The following is an 18,909-nucleotide window of genomic DNA, read 5'->3' on the forward strand; positions in this document are numbered from 1 at the left end:
GCAGGTGGAAAAGGATCGGTATAAGGCTAAAAAGAGGGGGATTTAAGCACTCTATGACTATATCGCGAAGACGGTTAGCCCTGCTTTAAAGGATTAGTACGCCGGTAAAAAGGAAGTTAAGGATATCCTATATACCCTTAAGACGCACCTTAAGCTAACGAACGCCGCCTAAAAGTCACTAATTAAGAGACGCTAGGACAAATACCTCTAAAACGTTAGGCGTATACCCTATAAGCGCTAGCTAGAAGACTTTATAAAGCTATACCGCGACGCCGAGACGTATAAAGTTCGAGAATACGATACTAAGGAATAAATAGATAAACGGCTTCTTTAACGCTATCGGCTACGTAGTACTAGAGTAGTTAGAAGGACGCTTTATATAGCTTATCCGGTTAGAAGAGCAGGACCTACCTTCGATTTAATCTATCGTGGGGGAATATACGATATAGCTTCGTCGCCGCTACCCGTACTAACTCGATAAGAAGCCCACCGTAGTATCCTTGTATACAGTAACCTTCTTAGGTAAGGATAAAGAAGGTAAGAATTAGCGGGTATAATCGGGATAATAAGATAATCAGTAGTCCTCTCTATAGTAAAAGAAAGAGGGGGTAGTATAGGTTAAAGTCCCCTATAAGGATATAGCGGCCCCGTAGTAGTGCTATATCGAATGTATCTTATAGGGGTATATTCTAGGGGATCCTAGCTAATTAGTAGTTCTCTAAGTATATTAACTACATTATAAGGGCGTTATCTTTAGTCCTAAATATAACCGTGTAGGTATCGCGGTAAGCCAGCTATATCTATTTATACAGCGGGTATCTCTTATATATATATAGGAGGGCGCGGCCTTCTCCTTAGATTAGCCGATATACCCCTTAGGAGGGGTACGCAGGGCTTTTCGTGAAGGGGTTAAGGCTAGGTTCCTGGACTACTATTATATCGTACTTAGCGCGGCACCGAATTGGGAGCTCCTGCTATACCTATCTCCTCCCTATATTCTATAAAAGGATATAGATTCTTATTAGTTAGTAGGGAAGGGGGGTTAAGATAATATATCCGGTATATCTAGGGTCTAGTTCTAGCTTTATAGCTCTTACTACGGTGCTTTACTAGCTCCGCGGGGGACTATATAGGTATTTATTAGACCCGATATCGGGGAGCCCTCCTATCCTCTAGTCCTTTTCGAGGGGTATCCCCGGTCCCTATAAAGGGGCCGGTCTTAGTCCTAGGCGATAATAATGGGGGGAAAGATCTACGGCTATTATAGGTATACCGCTTTAGTCTAACGGGTAATATAGAAGTCTCTAGCTTAGTACTTATATACTTCGCGAGTTTTCTCGGCCTTTTTCCTTAATAGTCGGTATAAATCGTTAAAGATATTATAGTCTCCGGTATAGGCGGTATAGCGATAGGAGCGGCTAGGTGCTATAGTGTTATAGTATCCTAATCTCTATAAGTACGCCGATTTAGGCGTAGTATACTAATAGTATACCCTCTTTACTATAAGGTAGCTATTAGACTTATAGCCGAAGTATAGATATTTGTAATACCTTAGGGAGCTAAGGTTAGGATTATATAATTTATAGATATAGCTACCCCTTTCGAAAAGGAGGGTATTCCGGATAAGGCTTACTACCGCTTCTAGTAAAGCCGATTCAATAAGCAGAAGCGTTACCCTATTAATACCGTGGCGGGGTACTTGTTATTATACTTAAAGGATTTTAGCCTCGGGGTTTATATCTTATAGGGATATTAGTAAGTCCTCCTTAGATAGGGTAATAAGGACCTCCCGGAAGATAGCCTTAATAAGTATAGGGTAGGGTTATATAGCTAGGGTAGCTCCTTTACTAAAGGTATTCTTAACCTATTATTCCTTATAAGTAGTCTACTATTATATTTTTTCGGTAAAAGTCAGGTAACTATCTCCGCTAAGTAGTTTCCGTGCCGCTACGGTATTATATCGGGTAGTCGTGGCGTTTATAGCTTAAATGATTTCCTTTAGGGTCCTAGCTCTAAAGGGCTAGTTTTCGGGGAGGGTTCCTTAGCGGACTATTAGTTCTCGGTAATACCTAGTAGGGATTATTTTAGGGGGGGCGGTGTCCCGTAGCGGCGCCGCCGCGGGTACTCGGGCTATAATATTAGCCTAGGTCTCTTTTATACTACTCGTTCTTTTTCGGAGTTTTTTACAGATAATATAGCGGACGGATATATATAGGTATATTAGCGGTGGCGTGCTAGTATTATTACAGATATTATATATTATAATTAGTGCCTTTACTAGCTCCACGACCTATTTAATTATATTCCTATTAGCTAAGAAAGCCTAAATTTCTGTCTTAATCTTAGCTACTCTTAGTTCCGGGGGGCGCGGTAGTCCCCTTTTAGTCTTATATCGGTTCCGCGCTACGTCCTGCCACGGGCTGGGGGGGGAACGCTTATATTACGAAAAGTGGGTCTATTACGAATTCTATATAGTCGAGGTCGGGATAACGCTATCCCAGGACTCTTCCGGCTATACCGTAGCGCCGGTATTACGGTACCGCTATAATAGTATCCTAGGAGGGAAGAGGTAGCTATAATCTCTATCTCGGTAGTTTTATCGGTTTTACTCTTATTACGCGCCCGTGGTTAATAAGCGTGTTAAAAAATACTTATTATTATTAAAAGACTTACTATAAAGTATAGTAAAAGGAGTTTAATAAGGTATACTATAACTTGATAAAGACGTAGTGGCATTAGATGGTTAAGATAAAGATTAGATAAAGAGGTTAGTCTAGCTAAACCACGATATATAACCAAAACATAACCAACACCACTATAACCTTTAGCGAAGAAGTAGATCGGTAGTTACTATTCTAATCAGGGTAATATAAGTTAAACTAGAAAGATACCTTAAATATAGAATACGTAATTATAAAAGAGGATAATAATTGAATAATAGTCCCTTAATAGGGATATCCCGAGCCTGTCTAATATACCCTAGCCAGGTAAATCCCTGGCTAGCTAGCACTATCGGACCTAGGGAACCTAGGATTTAGAGGGTGACCTTTACTATAGTAAATAGGGTATAATAAAGATATCTTCTCTAAACTAAGAGGTAAAGCCCCGAACTAATATATCTACGGGGGAACCCCGGGGATAATTCGGCTCGGTAACCGTGGAACACGGTTCTAATAGTAGACCGCTATGAAATACAGTTCTAGTAATAGACCGCCGTGGAACGCAGTTCTAATAGTAAACCGCCGTGGAATATAGTTCTAATAGTAGACTGCTATAGAACACGGTTCCCGTGCCTTATCTAGTATCTATAGTATACCGTAGACGTATTATATATCCTGGGCTATAAAGCCCTATATCCTATAGGTTTCTCCACTGTATAGCCGTAGAATCCGGTATATCCTATTTAGGACACGGGCTTATAGCAGATATCCCGATAACACAGAGTTAAAGGAGAATAAAAGAAAATTACTTCGCGCTAGTAATGCGCGGCGCCCTAGAGGCGACCGCTATTAATACCCTATAGTAGCGCTATATATAAGCGAATAGAGTAAAAGAAAAATAAAAAAGCTACTGTTATTTTCTATAGCGGTAGGACGGTGATAAGGCTATTAACTACCTCCTATAGTTCGGGACGGGTAGGTAAGAGTATATAGAAAGAAAAAGGAAATACACGGGACTATAATAGGGAAAACCGAAGAAGAAAGAACAATAAAAGAAAGTAAACTATACTATAATAGCGCCGGTGCCTCTAGCGCAAATCCCCTATATTCCGAGCTTATTCTATTATATCTATAGTATCCTCATCGTTATCGAGGTTTACCGACGGTGTGTATAGTAGGCTGAGACCTAGTATATCGACGCCGTAGATAATAGCGGCGTCTTCTAGGGTAAGCGCGTCACGCTACTCCGCTAACTCGGTAACCGAAATATCGTATAAGGCGAGGAGGCCGCGGTCCTTATTACGCTCGAAATATAAATAAAAAACAGCGTAATACTTTACGATATTCTCCGCTAATTCTCGGTTATTAATTAGACAGGTAGCGAGTCTTTTACGGCGATTAGCAGATAGGTTAATGCTATTATTATCTATAGGGGCGAGTTAGATAAACGCCCGGAGGCGTTATAGTTTAATAAATAACTACTAATCGGCTACGCTTTATATAGGGTCCTAGGATATATAGTTTTTACTCTATCCCTTAACGAAACCGGCTACCGCGATTATTATACCTATAGTATACCTACGCTACCCTAAAAGGGTAATCTTTTAGCCGTTATCTAGGTTTAGGTACTATAACTATAGTCGCGCGGTATTAATAGGCACGCGAGGAGTGATATTATGGGCGAGGTCTTACTATACCTTAATCTCTCCGGATCTAGTTACTATACGAGGCGTAGGGGTACCGCCGTTATTCTCCGCCCGGCGCTTAGCGTAGGCGGGCCTATTATTACTAGCGGCGGTGATAGTCTTAATAAACTACTACGCGAGCGAGGCCTTAGACCGGGTATTATAACGTTCCCGTATAAGGAATAGATAGATATCGCCGGCGCGACGGTCGGCCTTTATAGGCTATAGAGGCTATAACGCGGAGGAACTCCGGTCTAATAATATCCCCCCTATTCAAGTCCGCGATATTACTAAAAATAGTACGGCATTCGCCTGTGTACTTTTCTAACTTCTCGAAAAGCTCGGTGGCGAATATAGTGTTAGTGTAGGAGGGCGAATCCGGGGCGTCCCTAGTAGTAAGATCGATTATCTCCGTTACTAGGGGAGCGGGCTACAGAGTAGTTCTAATAGTGGTCCTAGTAATAGTGCTAGAGGTATCGTGGTACGCGATTACTTTAACTAGGGCGGTAAACGTTACTCGCGTTTATATACTTAGGGGTACTAAGGAGCCGTTAATAGTAATATAAGCTAAATAGCGATAGCGCTAGATGGGCGTTTAGGGGGCGGTATTAGTGAATTACCCGGCGGCGTTTTAATAGGGCGCCGGTAGGATAACCTGCTTATTGAATATCTAGTCGGGTCGCACCTAACTAGCGACCTCGATAACTAGCTATCAGGGCTAGGGGTATTAGCGCGCTAGTAAGCACGCTGTTTCTTTAATAATAGCCCGGGAAATATAGACGCACGAAGGCGGTATATAGATTATACATTCTAACCCGCGGGTCCGCGGGTTATCGTAATTCTATTAAATAACTTTATCGCGTATTTACTTAATCTACGCGGGGTTATCGCGGCGCTACTAGTTAAACTTAGCACCGATAGTATAGAGCCTATTAATAAGTTTCTCCTTACCCCTATATAGTTATAAGGCTTAGAAGTACCCGTCGATACCGAGGTTAGTCCCCTAGCGCCGACCGCGGAAGGCGCTCTCGAACCGCTCTTAGTAGATATTATCCTTAGATTTCTAGTTACCGGCTAGCTCTAGCGCGGCGAACTATAATACATTAGCTATAGACGATATAATAGTGCGTAAAATAGGAAAGCGGTAACGGGGGGCAGGAAATACTAAATCGCCTATCTATTAAAGGGTCGCCGCTATACGTATTACGAGGAGGGCAAAGTAGTACGGGGACTTTGGAAACCTAGCGGTGACTTAGTAGGATATAGGATAACTTACTAGAATACGAGGCCTTATAAGAATATTTACTATAATATGGCGTATTAGAGAAAAACTTATTATACGAAGAAGTTATAGGAGATTGTGGTAACGTTAAAACTTAAAAAGCTATAATAACATGGTAATAGCTTAGGTTTTACGAGCGCGTTTAGTTATTACTTTAGCGTTTACGTAGAGCGCAATAGAAACTACGGCGGGGAGATTAGATAGTTCGGGTTATAAGTGTATTATAGTCTTACCGTTCCTTCCTCCTCGGTACTCCGAGTAACAGGGCTTATTTTATACCTCCTGACCGCTTTACGGATTACCATGGTATTCTTTAGATATCTACTACTACTTAGGGTAATCTAAGCGTCGCCTAGAATAGCGGCCTTTAGTGCCTCCGTCTTCTTTAATACTTCGCGGAGGTTATTTAATTAACTTCTATGTCTTTATAGCTTCTTATAGTATCTATACGTTCTATTAATCTAGCCACTCTTCTACTAGACTAAGTACTGTATCTGCGGTTATCCACACCCTTATACGGCTCTCCTATAATTACGCGACGCTATAATACCTATCTGTATCCTATAAATAGTCTATAAACTACTATCTCTAAGTATCTACCCTGGGCAATAAAAGCCCTTCGTCCCGCAGGCATCCTCTCGCGGGGAATAGTTATAAGGTAGTGCTGTCGCACGTCAAAATAGTACTTATATAATCAACTTAGTAGAGCAGAAATCTCGTGTATGTGTATTCTGTTAAGTTATATCTATATAAGTCTCTTATACCCTTAATTTAGGTGGTGAAGACTGTGTTATAGGTACTATATTATTTGGATCCTATCCGGTCTTTTCCGGTATCCGCCCCTATTATATCCTGATACCCGAGGTCCGAAGCCCTTAGTCAGGCATAGATCCCCTATAGACCACGTCGTGGTCCGTGTGCCTATACGACAAGTGCCGCACGGTGACTACTTAGTAACCGTGGGCGGGATAGTGTTTATAATAGGAAAGGAAGAAGGGAAAGGAAAGAAGAGAAAGGAAAGGAGTATATATTATAAAATAACGGAGATACGCTAAGGAGAGATAGTAAACCGTGATATTCTATCACGTCGCCGGTTCTTCCGCTCGATAGGCTATCTAGCTATCTAAGGACGTTACGCCGTGGAGAATCCGAGAATAGTGCCACGGCCTTCCACGGCGTTATCCGTAAGGAGCTTAGGGTCCTAGTCAGAAATAATAAATATAGCAGATTACCCGGTTCCTAAGCTCAAAGCGCTCGAGGTAAAGATAAAGCCTAATCCGGCGGTATACATGCTATAGCCCGTGGATAAGGGCGGCCTAAAAGCGAGTCGAAAGCGAGTAAAACTAAGGGAAGCCCTTCCTCTAATAGGGAGGATAAGCTAAGGGACCTCGGGTAAATCCGATAAAGGCTAGTAGAATAAGGGGAAGCCCTCTCTCTAATAGGGAGGATAAGCTAAGGGACCTCGGGTAATCTGATAAAGAAGTTTTAAGTCTATAGCTTATAATTAGGCTATTTCTCGGGCGTATAGCGGAGACTCTAGTACGCCCCTTATACCTTAGGTAGCCTTTTATATAGACGCTGGTTCTACGCTTTTCTTTTTAGGGTTAGTACGCCGATAGCCTTAGATATTCTCGGCACGTTAGTAGCCGGTTAGACGATACTAAGCCGCGTGGCCTGCTTAGAAGGGAAATATTCTCTGCGAAGTGCGGATAAAGGGAAGATTACGGTAAAGGGAGGTCGGCTCCCCTTATACTCCGCGGAAAGAAAAGGGGGAGAGGGATTATCGAGTAGCTTAGTGCCACGGTAAAGCTAGTATATAGGATAGGACAGTCGCTATTCTACGCCCTTTAGTAATCGTGGGAAGGTTATCGCTAGCGATTATTAGGAAGATTAGTATTATATTAGAGCTAGGGATCTATAATAGGGGCTAGTATAAGTTAGTATAGGTGTTATTCCTGCACTTAACTAGCGACCGTAGATTCCCTAGTATACTCTACGCCTAGACTTAGTAAAGGGGAGGCGATTAGGGGGTTAGTGCTCTGTGGTTCTATCGGATAACGTATCGAACGGAAGCGTATAGGTATACTAGCGGTATCGTACTAGCGTCCTTACGGGTACTATATATCGTGATTAATTCCTCTACTAGCTCTACGACCTACTCGATCGTATTCCTATTAGCTAGTACGGCCTGAATTTCTGCCTTAATCTTAGCTACTCTCGGTTCTAAGGGGCGCGGTAGTCCCCTTTTAGTCTTATATTGGTTCCGTGCTATATCCTGCCTTAGGAGGGGGGAGAGCGTTTATATTACGAAAAGTGGGTCTGTTACGAATTCTGTATAGTCGAGGTCGGGATAACGCTATCCCACGACTCTTCCGGCTATAGTATAGCGCCGGTATTACGGTGCCGCTACGATAATATCCCGGGAGGGAGGCGGTATTTATAATCTCTATCCTAGTGGTTTTATCGATTTTACTCTTATTACGCGCCTATAGTTAATAGGCGAGTCGAAAATGTATTAATCTATATTATAACACCGGGCTTATAACTATTAGAATATAAATAAGATACGTGGAAGTATATATATATTCATCTAAGTAAAGTGTATAATACTTCGTGGGGATATCTAACTATTAGCATATAAATAAGGTACGCAAAAGATATGTGTTTGCATTGAATAAGAGTAAAAGTCACTCAACGCAAATGTCTAACTATAATGTAGAAGGAGGGGAAATCGATATACATACATCTATTGGAAGTACTGTATCCGTGTATATAAATAGCGTAAGTCATACCCTGAGAAGGTGGCTATAGGTATCTAACACACACCCCTAGAACTGCAGGATTAATCCTGACTATTCTTCTTAATTAACGCCGTAAGTCTAGGGTAAAATAGAGCTTAGATATTAATCTAACAGTTAAACGGCGTATTAAAAAGCGCGCTCTTTTTATTCCTAAAAACCTTAAAAACGTGTAAAAACAGGTGGTTAAATTAACCCTAAAACCACGTCAAAACGCCAAAAACTAGTGCCCAAATAATACTCTAAAGGGCACTTAAATAACAGTTAATCTAGGCTATAGATTTTAAACTTAGCACCGCGCCTCTTATAAATTACCTTAAGCCCCCTAGCTTAGGACCTCTATCCCTAACAGATATATAAACGCCTTATATTTTTACGGGGGAAGTACCTTAGTCAGCCTATTGCTAACTATCCCTTAGGTTAAGATCTATACGATTAGGAACTTTTTCTATTAGACGATCTAACGCATCTAAAGGGCGTGGATATCTAGATACTTTAATCTAGATATAACCTAAGGGCGTGGAGCTTCTAACAGAATCCTCGTTTAGTCGTTATCATAGTATACCGTTAGTAGTTCCTCCTTAAAGGTTAAGGTCAGGTCCTTAACTAAACGCTATATCGCGATATACTGCCTAGTAGTAGCAGAAAATACTATAAGCTCGGCTTTAGTACTAGAGGCTATAACGCTTATTTACTTATTTACCTTCTAGTCTATAGGGCCACCGAGTAATAATCTAGTATAGCCCTAAAAGCTATACCGAGTCTTATAGTCGTCCCTAAACGCCGCGTCTAAAGTATAGTAAAGTGCGTGCTATAGGTGGTTATCGCGTAGTCTAAAGTAAAGGCATAAAGGCTTAGTTAAGGCCAGGTACTTTAAACACCTGTCTACGGTATCGTGATATTATTTTAACGAGTTAGTATTAAATTCCGTAAGCCTTAAAGCGGCTTTAGAGATATTAGGCCGGGCCTAATAGGTGGTGTAATTAATAGAACCGACCTTCCGTAGATATAGGTGGATTAATTCTATAGAGACTTATTGGTTGGTAGTAGATAGTTCTAAAACGTTAGAAAAGGAAGAGGGCCTTTAATTCTATTCCCACTATAATCCACCTATAACACCTTAACCTTTTCGGTAATATAGTTCTTAAGGGAAAGCTAAAGTCTACGTTACTAGCGATTTCGAATAACCCTAATCCCTAGGAACTATCGAAGTAAGCCGAGGTCCCTTATATAAAAGTGCTGCTATATCCGTTATATAAGAGAATTAGTAGCAGATTAATATTCCTTTCTATAGATTAGAATAATATTGTCTACGTAGAAGAAGACGATTAGTTCCTTACTTTTAAAGACGTAATCGTCTTTAGTTAGTTACTTTAGGTCGTACTTACCTAAAATGGAAAAGAACTATTTGTCCTATAGCTTAGGGGAGCGACGTAGGCTATATAACGCCCTACGCAGGCGTTATATGCCGTGCGAGGGTGGTCGTGATAGCTTTAAAAGAGGCTCGAGGTTACTTTTAGATATACCTTTTCCTGCTTAAAGCAGCGGCTAGCCGGGTAGATTCTTAACGTAAATCTCTTCGTTAAGGATAGTATTAGTAAAGGCGTTAACGGTATTAAGCTAACGTGTCTCTAGGTTAAAATAGGTAGTAATAGCTATTAACGGCCTAAAGGTCCTTCCTGCGAGGGTAGAGGCGTAGGCGTGAAGGTGGTTTTCTAGGCTATTAATCGCCTCGTATATATAACCTCGTCTTAAACTTACTAACGTACCCCGACGGGTTAACCTTATACTTAAAGACCTATTTAAGGTCTAAGGCACGTTACCCACCCTAGGGTAGCTCTGCTACTTTAAAGGTATCTATCAACCTAAGTGTATCTACCTCTTATACGGCTGCCCTAAGCTATTACAGCTTATAAGGGCTCTTTAGTATCTAAGCCTAATTTAGTGGTGCCTCAGGTATCTCGCGGCGTAAGAGCGGCTTTTTCGGCTTCTCGAAGGTATAGTGGGAGACGTAATCGTCGTATCTAGAAGGAGTTCGGCGATTACGAGTAGGCTGCCTTATAGCGGTAGGCGTTAAAGCTAAAGTAGGCGAATAGGAGGTTAGCCGTGAAGCAGGAATAGTAGTAGTAGCAGTGGTATTAGACGTAGCTACTTATAGACTGGATTAAGGAGTAGTGGCAGTGGCCTCTTTAAGAACGGATTAGTCAGGTAATAATAATTTTATTCCGATAGTATCGTCGGTGGCCTCGCCTATAGTAGAGGAAGAACCTAAGGAATAACCGCTGGTATCTTTAGATTCCTCTTAATCGCTGTGTTTAATTAGAGAATCGTTAGGAGGTGGCGAAAAGGGCGTATAAGCAGGCCTTGAAGAAGAAGAGGTTGTTAAAGAGGGCAAAATTAATGCCGTTATTAAAGAGGGTGGTAAAATAGCAGTTAAAGAGGAAGAACCAACGGCAGGCATAACGGCAGGCACGGTGCCTGCCGTAGCCGTGGCAGCCGTTCCACGTAATACCTCTTAGTCAGCAACCTATTAGTTTTCAGAGGCGTTTTCGGTCGTTTTGATCCTTTAACACTACCGCCGGCCACCCCCCTAGATCTTAACGATTAAGGCTATTATTAACGCCTCCTTCCCTCTTTTAATGTCTCTATCGTGGAGTTCTGCTATATTACCACAGGTATACCGAAATTAACGATATCGGTTATAACACTAAAAGGATCGTGAATCCGACCTTAATCTAATAGTAGATTAAGCTCTTTATATAGCTCTAAAGGCATATTAGACTCCTCCCCCTGTTTTTATAAAGGACTAACTTATCGAAAACGACGTCCCTTATACGCAGGATTCTCTATAATTTTAGCACCTAAATCCGAAAAATATTAGCGCCCTCGTAACCGATTAAATAACCGACATATGCCCTTAGCACGAGCTTTTCTTTCTTATGCCTTCCTCGTAGGTAGTTAGCAGTTAACGCATACGCCTTAGAACTATACCTCTTTAGGTAGCTAATAAAGAGATTAGTGTTTATAAAGCTAGCAATACCTTCCTTTTATAGCCAGGCGTTTAACGCTCCCTCGGGGGTTTTCTAACCTAGGTCCCTACGCGGAATCCGGTTATACAGGTATATAGCGACTATAATAATCTCTAGCTATAAATCCTACTAAAAGCCTAATACCTTTACTGGTACTCTCGCGATAGCAAAGGTAATACCCCTATACCATTCAGCCTTAGCGTTCTATACGGCTATATATAAAGCTAATCTTTCTAGCAGAATACCACGATCTAAAGACTAGGTATCCAGCTTCTTCTATAACTCCCTCTTGCCGTCGAGTCTAATTACACTAATAAGCAGCCTATACTACCTCTATAAGAAGAGTTCGAAATTAGCTATCGAGGATAGTATATATTTATATCCTAGTATTATTCTAGTCACGTTTTTATATATACTAGGATTATAGAATAGGGTAATAGTATCATCGCCGTTAGCAGTAGGATCTATAGAACACAGATCTACGTTAATCCTCTAAAAAGGCCTTATTAGCCTATAGGTGGGTGGATATCGCAGTATTATTCTTTTTACCTTACTAATAGCGTAAGCCTCGTAGTCCACTACTAAAGGTGCCGTACCTCCTTTTAAAGCCACGATACCTCCTATATAGCCTTTTAATAACTACGCTAGTGCTTAAGAGTTAGCGTGCTCTAATCTCTCGTGCTATAAACGGGCGTCTACCACGCTTATAGGCTTTAGTTCTCTTGAGCTATTAAAATAGCTCTGCTATCACTGCTATAAGCGCTATAGCGTGCCCTCTATCAGTTTAAGGGTATATTAGCCGTTAATATTAGTTAACGGCAGGCAGGTATATCGGTCTATTACTAAGATATCTTTACCGGTTATAAAAACAGCGTTCTAATCCTTCTATAACCTACGTATCGCTAGCAGGGTAGTAGGGTATCCTTTAATAAGTACCACGTTCTTTAATATAAGGGTATAAGGACGACCTTTAGTATCTTTAACCTAAAGACGTAGCGTGCTATACCCCTTTACTGGATTACAGATGCCGCCACCTATCTGAAATCTAATAATAGTGGTAGCAGGGTAGAAGTCCTTAAGCAGGTGGCGTTAATTGGTTATATACCTTAGGAACCCTGAGTCGATTAAAAGCTAACTAAAAAGGTTACCGCTAACCACCTATTTAGTCTATAGAAGCGAGAATATCGATCGCGAGGTTAACGAAGATCTATTTAAAGAGGTAGTTAACGCCACCTTTTCTCCCACGAAATTAGAGGCAAAATATATATCGTAAGAGCTATTATCAGAATCCTCTTCCCTATTATTAACGAAATTACATACTTTCTTAGACTGATCTTTCTCTAGTAACTTAGCTTTAGACTCTTTTACCTTATTTTTCGCCTTATCGATATCCTTTTTAATATACTCCCTAAACCTTTTTTGCTTAGAAGCACTCTAGGTCTTAATAATGCGGTCGTAGCGTTCTACCACCTCCTTTATTAGCGTAAAGCCCTTTTAGCAGCGTGTCGGATTAACGTTCGGGTAGCTACTCCACGGAAAGTAGTAGCGTTTAGCGCTTCTTATCTTAATGTAATCGCAGATAAATTCCCTTACCGAAGAATCCTCCTTTTTCTATTACTGCTAACCTCCCTAATTAATAGGCTACTATCTACTATCTTTATCCTTTCCTAAGAACGTCGCCGTGTAAAACGATAACGCTATAGACTTCTTATTAAGCCTATAAGGATACCTATAGCGTGACTAAACCGTATATTCGTTTATAAACTCTTCGATAGTCGGTTAGTCTTCTTTATCTTCCGTTGAATCTTTATAAAATATACCTCTAACTACTCGAAAGCTATAATACTAATACCCCTAAAAACGCGTCGAGTTAATCCTCTTTAGTATTAGAAGATCTAACGCTATAGAGCTTCGAATCTCGGTATAGCGATATAAAGTCCTAAAGCTAACGCTCGTAGGGTATCCTCCATATATTTTATATATATTCTTCCTATCTCTTCTTAACTAGGGACTTCTAGGTAGCGTTAGTAGGTTTAAGATACTCTTTCAAGGCGATTAGGATATCTTTAACCTCCTTCTTCCCTGCGTACTAATCTTTAAGGTTAGGATTAACCGTCTTTGCGATATAACCGTGAAGAGTAGCTAGACCTTATTACTATTACTAATACTTATTCTCTTTTACCTGCTATAGCTTAAACTTACTATCCATATATCCTCATCCTCTTCTATTATTTTTAGAGGTTCCGAGGATTTAAGCTATTAAGAATATTTAGATTCCTCGAGGTCTGGATTAATAAGGTTAGAGACCCGGTTAGCGTAGGCTATCTATATAACAGCCTCGATCTAATAACGCTATTCTTTTAGTAAGGTAAGGATCGTATAGCCTATTATAGGTAATACCGTAGTTAAGGCTGTTGTCTAACTAACTAGGACTATAAGGAAATAAACTATCGAAACCGACTATAACGATTGACTAAATAAGGAGCGATTAAATAAGATAGAATAAGATAGGGCTTAAGCGAGTTAAGCAATTTAAATAGGAGGGGATTAAGCAATCTAATAACGAAATAACGGTTAAAATGAACTAGGCGGATATAGCCGATAATAATAAACTACCTGCTATAGACTTAAGGCTATTTTGAGTGCCTTAAAGCTACAGGATCTATCGGAATAGCTTCGTTTTATCAGAACGCCGGGCTTACAGCTATTAGTATATAAATAAGGTATATAAAAGATATATATATATATTAAAAAAGAGTAGTACTCTACGGAAATATTTAACTATAAGGTAAAAAGAGGGGAAATCGATATAGATATATCTGCCGGAAGTACTCTATCCGTGTACATAAATAGCGTAAGTCACACCCCGATAAGGTGGCTATAGGCATCTGACACTAACTATAGGGAAAAAGCAGGGGAAATAAGTGTGGATACATAGGAGCGAGGTACTCCACACGTCTGACACAATGTGGTTTGTCATACCTCGATAAGTGGCTGGTGGTATCTGACAATACCCATGCAAACTGGTTCCTTGTACCCTTCGTCCCCTCTTCTCCCTTTATCGTTTCCTACGGTACCTTACCTGCCTAGCTAGGTATACCGAGTAACCACGGTCCAGCACTCTATCATCATGGCACCAAAAGCGATCATAGCTCCCTCTATTCTCTCCGCCGACTTCGCCAGCCTCGGTCCCGAGTGTTGTCGTACTATCCAAAATGGCGCAGACTGGCTTCATGTCGACATCATGTACACAGGATAAAACCCACACCCTCCCCTCTACCCTTTATAGGAGGGGCTCCGGACAGCATGCGATTGAGCTGACACAAGAGCCCGCCACTTTCCTCTAGGGACGGTCACTTTGTGCCAAACCTCACATTTGGCCCGCCTGTCGTCGTCAAGATCCGCAGCCATGTCGTGAAGCCCACTGAGGACTACGGCAAGGGTACCTTCGACTGCCACATGATGATTGCGGAGCCCAAGAAATGGGTCAAGGAGTTTAAAAAGGCTGGCTGTGACCTCTACTGCTTTCACTACGAGGCTTCCATCGACTCTTCGGCCGCCGAGAGCCCGGAAGAAGTGACTGATCGTCGAAGCTCACCCCGTGAGCTCATCCAATATATCCACGAGCAGGGTATGTTAGCGGGTATCGCTCTCAAGCCCGCTACACCTGTTGATGTGCTTTGGGATATCCTCGCAAGCCCCGAGAAGCTAGAAAGGCCAGATGTAGGTCACCCATGTCCCCATTAGTATTATCTTCGCCAACTGCACTACTTTTCCTCTCCGGTCGATGCGCCCAGCCGCTCACATTTCTATTGTGCATCCGCGACAGATGGTCCTTATCATGACGGTCGAGCCCGGGTTTGGCGGTCAGAAGTTCATGGCGTCCGAATTGCCTAAAGTCCGGGCTCTACGGAGCAAGTATCCTGACCTGAACATCGAGGTCGATGGTGGACTGGGTCCGGGAACTATTGACCAGGCGGCCAACGCCGGCGCCAACGTAATCGTCGCCGGTAGCGCCGTATTTGGGGCGAAGGACCCCGCCGAAGTGATCAGCCTCCTTAGGAATTCCGTAAATAAATGCCTTGGTGGCCACTGAAGAAGGTTTCTATGCATGGAGGAGCTTTAAATTCCGTCTCGAAGAGCAGACAAGAAGTATGAAAATAAACCATTCATAGGATGGGTTTGCAAACAACTCCAGAGACGTACATTCGAGTTCCTACTCCAGGATATCGAAAAGTAGGCCGTCCAACTCTTCTAGCCCATCCACCATCGGTGAACACTGCCTTACCTGTAGCACAGACCTCCCCAAACGGGTGCGGAGGCGGAATAACCTAACGGCCGAAAACACGTTTAGGCACGGAAGTGGATATTGTTAATGTTACATGCCCTTAGCCACCTTATCGAGGTGTGATAAACTATATTGTGTTAGATGTGTGGAGTACCTTGATTCTATATATCTATAGTTATTTCCCCTATTTTTTTCCTATAGTTAGATATCCCTATAAAGTACTATAAACTTTACTTAGATAAATATATATATATATATATAAGTAAGAGCCGTTATTCCGACTATTGTAACCGGTTATTCCGATTATAGTTTGGTTATAGACTTATAAAGTTCCTTTTTCGGAATCCTATCTTCTATATATAAACATAACGTATATATAGTTATAACGATCGTATATAACAATAATATCGTTTTCAAGCTTTATATATACGAACTAATTTAACCCCTTTAGTTGATTAAAGGCAGTAGTAGGTATAATCTTATTAACTCGGATTAAGACCCGTTATTATATTTTATAATTAAATCTAACTAATTAAGGTTATATTATAGAATCTAGCTCCTTATCCACCTATTACTCGAATATCTAAACTACTACTACTATTACTATTAGTATTACTATTACTATTATAATTAACAGATTAGTTTATTATAATCTGATAAAGACGTAGTGGCACCAGATCGTTAAGATAAAGATCAGACAAAGAGGTTAGTCCAGCAAAACCACATTCATAACCAAAACATAACCAACACCGCTATAATCTTTAGCAAAAAAGCAAATCGGAAGTCACTATTCTGATTAGGGCAATAAAGGTTAAACTAGAAAGATACCTTAAACGTAGAATAAGCAAATATAAAAGAGGATAATTATTAAATAATCATCTCTTGATAGGGATATCCTAACCCTATCCTTAATATATATATAGATAGTAGATCTAGCGGCCTTAAAAGGGGGGTTATATAACCGTCTACTAAAACCACTCTAATACCGTATCTACACGGTTATAATACGGCCCTAGTTATCTCGTTTACGCCCTTGTAGCGTAGATAACTCCTAAAAATAAATAGATATAAGTAAGTAAACTAAGCAAAGAGCTATTATATACCCTTATTTCTCTAATCACCCCGTCCTCTACGTATACCTAGTTAGGGATCCTCTAAGTTCCTATTCCTCTATATATACTATTCCCTTACTATCTTTACTAGCTCTTTTCTTAAGACGGTATTTATCTAATCCTCTATATATATCTTTACTTACGCTTCTATGAAGTCCTTCCTCCGACTACGTAATCAGGCTCGCAAGCCTTCTTAGCCTCTTAATTAGCGATAGCCTTATTAGCTTTCTATTTAATCTCCGCGTTATAATAAAGCTATCCTTTCTAAGATATTACTTAAGGCGGCGGCAGATATGGCGCGCTATTAGCTACTATATCTTAGAGGCCTGCTTAGTATTGGTTATTAAAGGACTTAACCTATTCTTCCTTAGTATATAGGCTTAGGCTAATAGGACTAACGCGCTTAGCTAAACGCCGTATATCTACGAGTCTATAGTAGAGAAGGTAATAAGGTATCTTAGTGCCCTTAGCCTAATACTTAGCCTCCTCTTCCTATTTATCTTAGATATTATAACTCCTCTTCTTTAAAACGCTAAAGGGCTTAGACGACTTTAGAGTCTTAGGCGTCTTCGGCGTTTTAGGAAACAGCGCTTTCTTAACGGCTAAAGGCGTCTTCTTTGTGGCCTTACCCTTAGGTATCTAGAGCTCGAGACCACTAAACCTATATCTTCGATATCACTACTATTATTAGATAGCACTAAAGGGTCCTAGAAACTCTAACCCGGTGTACTAATACGGTCTATAATCTCGGGATTAAGGGAACCTATAAGGTTAATAGACTCCTCCTCGGCTTTAGGCGTTTTAAGTGTCTTGGGACTCTTAAGCGGGCTAACTAGTATCTATTTCTTAGTCTTATTAATAGCTTAGAATCTAATCGTCTTAGGGGCTTTAGGAGGCGGCGTCGTGGGCTTTATAGCTAGTTCTATAGAGTAACCGAAGCCGAAGAGTTTACTAATATAAATAACCTAGCCTTCTTTAATATACCGAGTATATTCTCCTATATTATTCCCGTGATAGCGGCCTTAAATAAATCTATAAATCTTAAAGCTCCAAGGGAATAAATATCCCTCTTAGACTAAAGCTTTAATCTATTCTATAATAAAAGGACCACGGAGTAACTATCCTATTATATAGGGTTAGGGACGATATAGAATGTTTTAGCTATGGTATTAACTACTTTTTTAGGGGCTCCAATAGATATTAACATTAGTATTATAAGGCGGGCGACCTCGAGGAGGCGTTATTTACCTTTACCGTTAGACTATATACTATCGTATCTATATATAATCTAAGTCTCCTAGTCGATAATTAGGCTAATAAAATAGTTACTATTAACGTGGTAGATTATAAGGATAAAGTGGCTAGTTTTAGTATATCGCCGCGCCTTATCGGTAAGAGTTATAAACTCCGGCTTACCTTTAGTATCCACTCCCTAGGTCGGGATTTTATTAAGGAATACTATAAGCCTTAAATCTCCTTACCTATAGCTAATCACCGCACTTACCACCGCTTTTATAGCGCCCTTCTCTTACCACTTATCGGCCTTAATATCTTTATATAATAGGTAAGCTAATATTAAGATAGAACGGACTTTAAGGTACCGCTCGCTATACGAGATTATTAAAGGGAACTATAATACAGCTAGTCCTATAATCTCCACGTCTAACCTATCGCTCTTATTATAACCGCGCAGATACGGTGTTAGTGTGGTGTCGGCAGCCGGTTATATAACCCCCTTTTTAAGACTAAGGGATCCGCCTCCTATATATATATTAAGGACAGGCTCTAGATATCCCTATCGAGGGACGATAATATTTAATTATTATCCTCTTTTATAATTACTTATTCCACGTTTAAGGTATCTTTTTAGTTTAACTTATATTACCCCAATCAGAATAATAACTACAGATCTACTTTTTCGGTAAAGGTTATAGCGGTATTAGTTATATTTTGGTTATGCATCGCGGTTTTACTAGACTAACCTCTTTATCTGATCTTTGTCTTAACGATCTAATACTACTACGTCTTTATCTAGTTATAATATAGTGCTCGGAG

The 18,909-nt window shown here is 40.6% G+C and overlaps 1 protein-coding gene across 1 annotated transcript; it reads left to right on the forward strand.

Moving 5' to 3' along the window:
* Window positions 1-14,571: 14,571 nt before the first annotated feature.
* Window positions 14,572-15,810, forward strand: SODALDRAFT_335251 (ribulose-phosphate 3-epimerase). The gene is made up of 3 exons (XM_028612405.1): window positions 14,572-14,700; window positions 14,802-15,177; window positions 15,284-15,810. Exons 1-3 carry the CDS (start codon window positions 14,585-14,587, stop codon window positions 15,548-15,550), a joined length of 759 nt encoding a protein of 252 aa, XP_028464841.1. The 5' UTR covers window positions 14,572-14,584; the 3' UTR covers window positions 15,551-15,810.
* The last annotated feature ends 3,099 nt before the right edge of the window (window positions 15,811-18,909 follow it).

This window comes from Sodiomyces alkalinus (genome assembly GCF_003711515.1).
Source record: "Sodiomyces alkalinus F11 unplaced genomic scaffold SODALscaffold_8, whole genome shotgun sequence".
Taxonomy (NCBI): domain Eukaryota; kingdom Fungi; phylum Ascomycota; class Sordariomycetes; order Glomerellales; family Plectosphaerellaceae; genus Sodiomyces; species Sodiomyces alkalinus.

What these genes read in the sequence shown, in the direction of transcription:
- SODALDRAFT_335251 (XM_028612405.1), top strand. Translation starts at nt 14,585, where the DNA reads ATGGCACCAAAAGCGATCATAGCTCCCTCTATTCTCTCCGCCGACTTC. An exon ending in TGGCTTCATGTCGACATCAT is followed by an intron (nt 14,701 to 14,801) that starts GTACACAGGATA and finishes ACTTTCCTCTAG; the next exon opens with GGACGGTCACTTTGTGCCAA. An exon ending in AGAAGCTAGAAAGGCCAGAT is followed by an intron (nt 15,178 to 15,283) that starts GTAGGTCACCCA and finishes CATCCGCGACAG; the next exon opens with ATGGTCCTTATCATGACGGT.